General features: G+C 32.9%; 1 protein-coding gene across 1 annotated transcript; it reads right to left on the bottom strand.

Moving 5' to 3' along the window:
- Nucleotides 1-2,766: 2,766 nt before the first annotated feature.
- LOC107509440 (olfactory receptor 52E2-like) lies at nt 2,767-3,708 on the bottom strand. The gene has a single exon (XM_016141920.2). It carries the CDS (start codon nt 3,703-3,705, stop codon nt 2,767-2,769), a length of 939 nt encoding a protein of 312 aa, XP_015997406.2. The 5' UTR covers nt 3,706-3,708.
- Between the last annotated feature and the right edge of the window lie 3,142 nt (nt 3,709-6,850).

Raw genomic sequence — 6,850 nt, 5'->3', positions numbered from 1 at the left:
AATAATGATTGTAAAAGTGTTTAAAACAATTATTATATAACATTAAGATCGATTGTTGCAAAGAATCTGCTAATTTATGTTACATTTTGCATGAATCCATTATTTGAGATGGGAAGATGTGCTGTGCTCTCACATTTACTATTTTTAGAATTAAATCATTTACTCACATCTTTTTATTTTATAGTTTCAAGTACATAGTACATTGGTTAGACATTATATAGTTTATAAAACGATCCCCCTAGTTGCTCTTTCTCTACTTTGGTTTTCCATCTTGCCAATGTATTAATGCTAACTGCATTCCCTACACCGTGCTCCCCATCTCTGTGACCATATATCAACTGCTAATTTGTCCATCTTTAACCCTTCACCCTATTCTCCCAGCTCTCCAACCCTCCCTTCTTTCTGTCACCAAATTATCCTCTATATGTGTACTCACATCTTCTCGATGCAATATAATATTCGTTTTTGCAGCCTTTTCTCTACACAGTACTTTTGGCAATGGTAACTTACACTATTAGATACATTTAATGTTCATTTTCTTGTGTTATACTATGACTAATAATAAGCATATAAGTTCTTTCATTCTTTCTTAGATTGATTCATTTAGTAGACATTTATTGAATAATCGTGTGAGTCAAATTCCTTATGGTCCACGAAGAGAGAAAATGATAGGCACTCACTGCATGGTATTATAATGTTAAGTTGTAAGAGAACTAAGCGTAAGTGCATATTAAATAAAGAAAAGTGAGTATCGCTCTACTTTCACCAGTGTAAGAGAAATTGCCCCAGAATTTGCTGACATATAGAAAGTCATTCCCATGTGTACCGATGTTTTCCTTTTTGTGAATAAAGATTTTATTTGAATGGTAGATTTTAAAATTAAAATGCAAATGCCAGAAAATTGGTGTGGCACTTGTATTTAGTGAATAGGGAAAGGCAAGGCAATAAGTCTTATAAAGTAGGCATACTTGGATAGTAGAAGAGTTGATCAAGAAATAGACATATCTCTAGAAAATGAAGACCAAGAAAGACGGTAAGTGTGATAGGAAAAGTGAACTTGGGAGAGACGTTTGGTGTGAAGAACGCAGCAAAAGTGCAAATATCATATGCTGGCCTCTAAAAATACCAAATAAGCCCATAGCATCAGAGGCAGAAAGAAAAATATCTAAGAGATACTTGTGAAATAAAATGAACTGCCCTGGAAGACCAACAGTGGCTAGTGGTAAAGGTACTTCAGAGATAGGGTTATCGCATCCTTGATGAAAGAAATTAGGATAGAGAAAGTTAGAAAGAGGAACATAAGGTTCAAATTAAGAGAATACGAGCTAGATGACAAAGATTATGGAGATAACTTCCCTCATACTACTTATGGAGAAAGAAAAAAAATACATTATGTGAATAATTATTTCAAAATTAAAAATTCCTGTTTTAAAGACTAAGAAATAATGTTTAACATATATATGAAAAATATAAATGTAATTTGTGGTGGACATAGGGAAAATGAGCATTTAATTTCCTTTAAAAAAAAATTTCAGGACAATCACAATGCTTACTAAATGTCAACAAATTAGTTGTGCATTAGTAACTTGTGTGTGCATGTATATATATATATATATAATGTACATATATAATATCTTCATATTATATTTGATACTATTGAACTTTAATTACATCACATTGGCTTCAGGGTATTTTATCTGAGGGTGATATTAAAAAATGTATAAACATCTCTAGTAGAAACACTGTTATCAATGGTAAGAATAAAAAACGAAACATACTTATAAAATAATAATGATAATACTAACAGCTAACAATTATTTTATATCTACTATTCGCAAAATACAGAACACTATACTGTATTATGTAAAACTGTGAAATATATAGTACTTTAGGAACATGGTATAATTAAGTCATCATGGTTTATCTTTGACATATCACTATGACTATATTTACAGAATTATGATGTTGAGGATTATTAAAAGTTATATATTAAAGACAGAATTAGAACTGAACTCAATTTCTGCTTAGCTGTTAAAATCATATGAAGAATAACAGAACAAAGGAAACAACTACAAATGAGCCTAAAAGTAAGTTGGAAAACAGAGCTGGGAGATGAAATTAAGCAACCTCAGTAGGTTATAAGTGGTTCCTTTATTCATGTTTACATTATAGGTTAGTCTATGAAAATCTAAATGTGACAAACCACACAAAAATTTATAAGGGAGATTTTTGTAGTCCCAGTCATTTACTCACTTCATTGTCATGTACAAAATCAGTACTTAATCTATGGCAGAATTTTAGATGTTTAAATATTTATAACAGAATGAGGATGAGTGGCTTCTGAAGACAGAGGGGAAAAAAGGGAAGGACGAGAGTGGGATACAGAGTAAGGTGAAAGAAACAAATACAGAGAGGCTTGGAGATAAAAAGAGAGTGAGAATTATCAAAAAGTTCACAGAAATGATATAGGGTAGCCAGTGTAAAAAAAAAAAATGGCACATTCCGTAAATTCTACTTGAGAACTATTGATACTGGTGATAGAAATATCACATATAAAGCTTGATAAGCCATCATTTACCATGTGAACTGGATAATGAAACTTAAACTCTCACTCTCTGAACACATTAAAATACAGAAAGGAGCCAAAATAAATAAACATTTCTGTCAAGCACATTTAAATTTATTTAATTTAATATTACAAGGCATTTATTTCTCTGCTTAAAAGTTCCATCTCATATATGTTAGGTACTATTCTTTTTCAGTTTCTCATGTTTTTAACAGTATTTTCTTTACATAGTCATAGATCTGCTTGGTTCTGACTCCATATATGACAGGGTTGAGCATTGGTGGTACTACAACATAAAGATTGGCCAGAAGTATGTGGATATAGCGGGGGACATTTCGACCAAAGCGGTGTGTCATGAAGGAAAAGAGGGCTGGTGTATAGAAAGCAAGAATTACACAAACATGTGAACCACATGTGCTGAGAGACTTGATTCGGGCTTCACGGGAAGGAAGACGGAAAACAGCATGGAGTATCTGAATGTAAGAAAGCGCAATGGCTATGATGTCAAAAAATAGGATTGAAATAGCACACAAACCATAAATAATATTGATCTTGATGCTGGCACAAGACAGACGAGCGAGACCCATGTGCTCACAGTAGGTATGGAAAATGACGTGATTCCCACAGAAGGGTAATCGCAAAATGAGAAATACAATAGGAATAACAGAAATAAATGACCTCAGTAACACACCAAGACTAATCACAGAAACAACCTTATTGGTGAGGATGATGCTATATCGAAGTGGGTTGCAGATGGCCACATAACGGTCATAAGCCATTGCCAAGAGGACTGCTGACTCCATACCCGTGAAATTGTGAATGAAAAACATCTGAGTGAGGCAGGCTTCAAAGATGATCTCCCTGAGACCGAACCAGAAGATTCCGAGCATCTTAGGGATGGTAGCTGTGGAGAGACCCAAGTCAATGGTAGCCAACATGGCCAGGAAGTAGAACATAGGCTGGTGCAGGCTGCTCTCAGCCTGGATCACAAACAGAATAGTGAAGTTCCCTATGAGTGCAATCATGTACACTACACAAAAGGGAAAGCCAATCCAGATGTGGAGTGTTTCCAGTCCTGGGATCCCCAGCAACAAGAAGGAGTAGGGGTGAAACTGAGTGTCATTAGGAAGGGACATCATGCTAGGTAATTCACATGTCCATGTTTTTTTATGTACATGTGTTTACCAATCTGCAGGATACCAGATAAAACTCTGTAGCATATTAAATCTAAAGAAAAAGAACATATAATCGTGAATATTCTCATCTCAGTTAATTCTCACAGTTAGAAATATATTTCATAAAGACCTATGTGAAGTGAATTCTCAATGAGAAGACTTTGAAAGTAATTATGCAGTAAATTGTAATAAAAAATTCTACATAACATATTAATCTTTGTTAGTACCTTTCTTCTTTGTTAGAGAGAATGGTTTCATTTGCAATATTCTCATCATTGGTAGTATGCTAAGATTTTGCCTTAATATCTACATCATTACCTCCTTTGATCTTCACCAACATAATTTACTTTCAATTTTGTCATTCAAAGAGATCTGCTAGCCTCTATAAATAGTTATTTCTATTGGTTCGATTTGGTTAGATGGCAACACACAGGTATTAACACACGAGATGTATAGTAAATGTTGATGAACACATGGATTCAATAAGATATAATCTCAAATACTAAAAATAAAGAATTAAAATCAACCTATTTGTTAATGGTTATTCCTTATTATACAAATAAGAAGTGTATTCAAAATAACATTATTAGCTACCATCTATTTATTTATGTATTTACTTACTTCCATATTTAGTAAAATCTTCTTTTGCTCTAAAAGAAAACAAGGAAGAGCATGTATAGACAATTAAGACTGGTATGTATCTATTCAATGACACTCACAGAGTGCTTATCAATAAGCAGACAGTGTTCTAAATATTATTTCCTAAATAAACTCATTTCTCATCCAAAATAACAAGATAGTTACACCATCGTCTGCATTTGATAGGTGAAAGATTTGTTGGTGAAGTCTTGGTGAAGCTACTTGCTCTTGATCACTAATTATAGAAATCACTAGTTTGCCTTTTCTATGTTTAAAATGTGACAAAGAACACTTTCCTCTTATAGTTTATGAGAACCAAATAACTTCCTATCCAAATGGCCTAGCTTATTGCTTGTTCCATGGTTATTGTCTCCAAAACTTCACTCCCTTTACCCCTTTCCAGAATATTCAAGTTACAAGATAGAATTAGACATTTTTCTTCTTTTCTCTGAGCTGTAGTTATGCAAACTTCCAATTTATCATGCATGTAATTTATTCCAAGGTTCTCCTTATTAATTAATGATCAGAAAACAATACCCCAATTTATATGAAATTAAAGATATCAAATATTCATACAGCATTTCCTATATTTTAAGTACTGTTCTAAAATATTTACATATATTAACTCATTTCAAACTTTTTCCATAGGCAATACTATTAGGGGCCTCATTATAGAGATAAAGAAACTGAGTCAGAGAGGATTTGGAGAACTTGCCCAAGGTCTTGTGTGGTGGATATAGGCTATAGAGTCTAGATTCAAAGCAGACATTTGAGTCCAGGAATTCTGTGTATCTAAGTACTATATCACCTGGTGTATATATTTTATGCCACTAAAAAGAAGCGTTTATTTCAGGTACTGCCTAGTCCTTTCAGTGTTGCCAAAATCTGTGAAAATATCATCTCTAATATTTATAAACACATATAGGAGAACATATTTAACCCTATTTTACATATGGATCTGAACCACAAATAATTTAAGAGACTTGCCAAATGCTTGAAATGCTTATAGTTAAAAGGCTTATAGCAAAAGGTAGAGAGGAAATAAATAAATTAATATGGAAATAAGGAAAAGATAATTCATGCCCCACTCATATCATATATACAGTTTCCTCTCCACACACAATCACACAAACACACAATCTCTTTTAAGGCCATGGCCGTCTGAATAATAAATATCAGCATGTTCATCAAGAATTGGAGGCATTTGTAATTTTGTGTTTAAGATATATGGAAAATATTTTGAAGAGACTAGATTAAAAGCATATTCTGAACAAACTGAATCTATCACTTTCAAAGTTAGCTCCACTGTTCTTCCATTCTTTCATGTATCTCATTTACAACATTTGTTGGAGGCATATATTTAAAGGATTCATATGTGTGATTGTTTTGTAATAAAAAGTATCTTTTCATCATTTTGTATCATTGGATATTTCCAGGGGAGCAATACCTATTATGATCACAGTTTCAATAAGACAGTCACAGTATTATCCAGACATTGATATATGGGAAGCAAAGTCAAGAAGAGTGTGCTGTCCAGAATAAAACAGTAAAGAAGGAGCAGTACAATATGAGGAAACAGGGGACTCCCAGGAAGATATAGTAAACAGTGGTAAGGAAGGGAAGCTAAGAACAATACATTTTTTGTGTGTGTGGAAGATACTTTCTGAAGTGTCCAAAAGAAAAAAGTCTTTTTTTCTATAATATTCTGGCCTGGTACTGGAATAGTAAATACTCTAAAAAGTGTGATGTGGACAACAAAGATGCGAAATTAGGGTTCAATTATGGAAGCAAAAGATTCTGTGACTTATCAGTGTAAGTTCCAAAGGAAGGTTATTTTATGGAATAAAATTTTTGTATTCTTAAATAACACCTCTGAAGATTGGAAATGTAGGCAATAGTATGAGGAATCTAGAAAACAATGTTTTTCCTTTTTCATCATACCTATATGCAACAAATTCTCAATAAATAAGAAAAGTACTTTAGCTGATAGAGGCAAAGTTCACCATTAAAGGAGTTACCTTTCTGACTTTTTGTAAGTATTTTTTATTGTTGTTGTTAGAGGGGAAAATGGTATTATACTCTGTATTAAAAATAAAATAATTAAGGAATTATATCTCTCAACTCAGATAATTGTATTCTTCAATGGATCTTCAGTAGTTGGTTAAGTAGAGACACCAGTAATATGAATAACCAAGAAAAAATAATTGGAAGACATACAGAAAAAATGAAATTTATAACTGCCCGTCTTACATCATTACTATTTAGTGAACTGGCTAGATCAAAATTTCTGAATAGCAACTTCCTCTCTTCCTCACACATAAAAAAAAAATACAATTAATACGAGTTCTCCAGTATCTTTAAAGTTGGTACATTTGTTCCATCTTAATAGGGCTAGTTTAGACTCTCATCACTTCGTGGATTTATTAGAGCACAGTACTTTGCAGTGCTTAAAAGCATGAGCTCTACAGTG

This window comes from Rousettus aegyptiacus, unplaced genomic scaffold (genome assembly GCF_014176215.1).
Source record: "Rousettus aegyptiacus isolate mRouAeg1 unplaced genomic scaffold, mRouAeg1.p scaffold_m13_p_5, whole genome shotgun sequence".
Taxonomy (NCBI): Eukaryota; Metazoa; Chordata; class Mammalia; order Chiroptera; family Pteropodidae; genus Rousettus; species Rousettus aegyptiacus.
This window is presented reverse-complemented; position numbering and strand designations above follow the sequence as displayed.

Bases quoted from the DNA above. Each gene is read 5' to 3' on its own strand.
- LOC107509440 (XM_016141920.2), bottom strand. From the start codon at position 3,705: ATGATGTCCCTTCCTAATGACACTCAGTTTCACCCCTACTCCTTCTTG.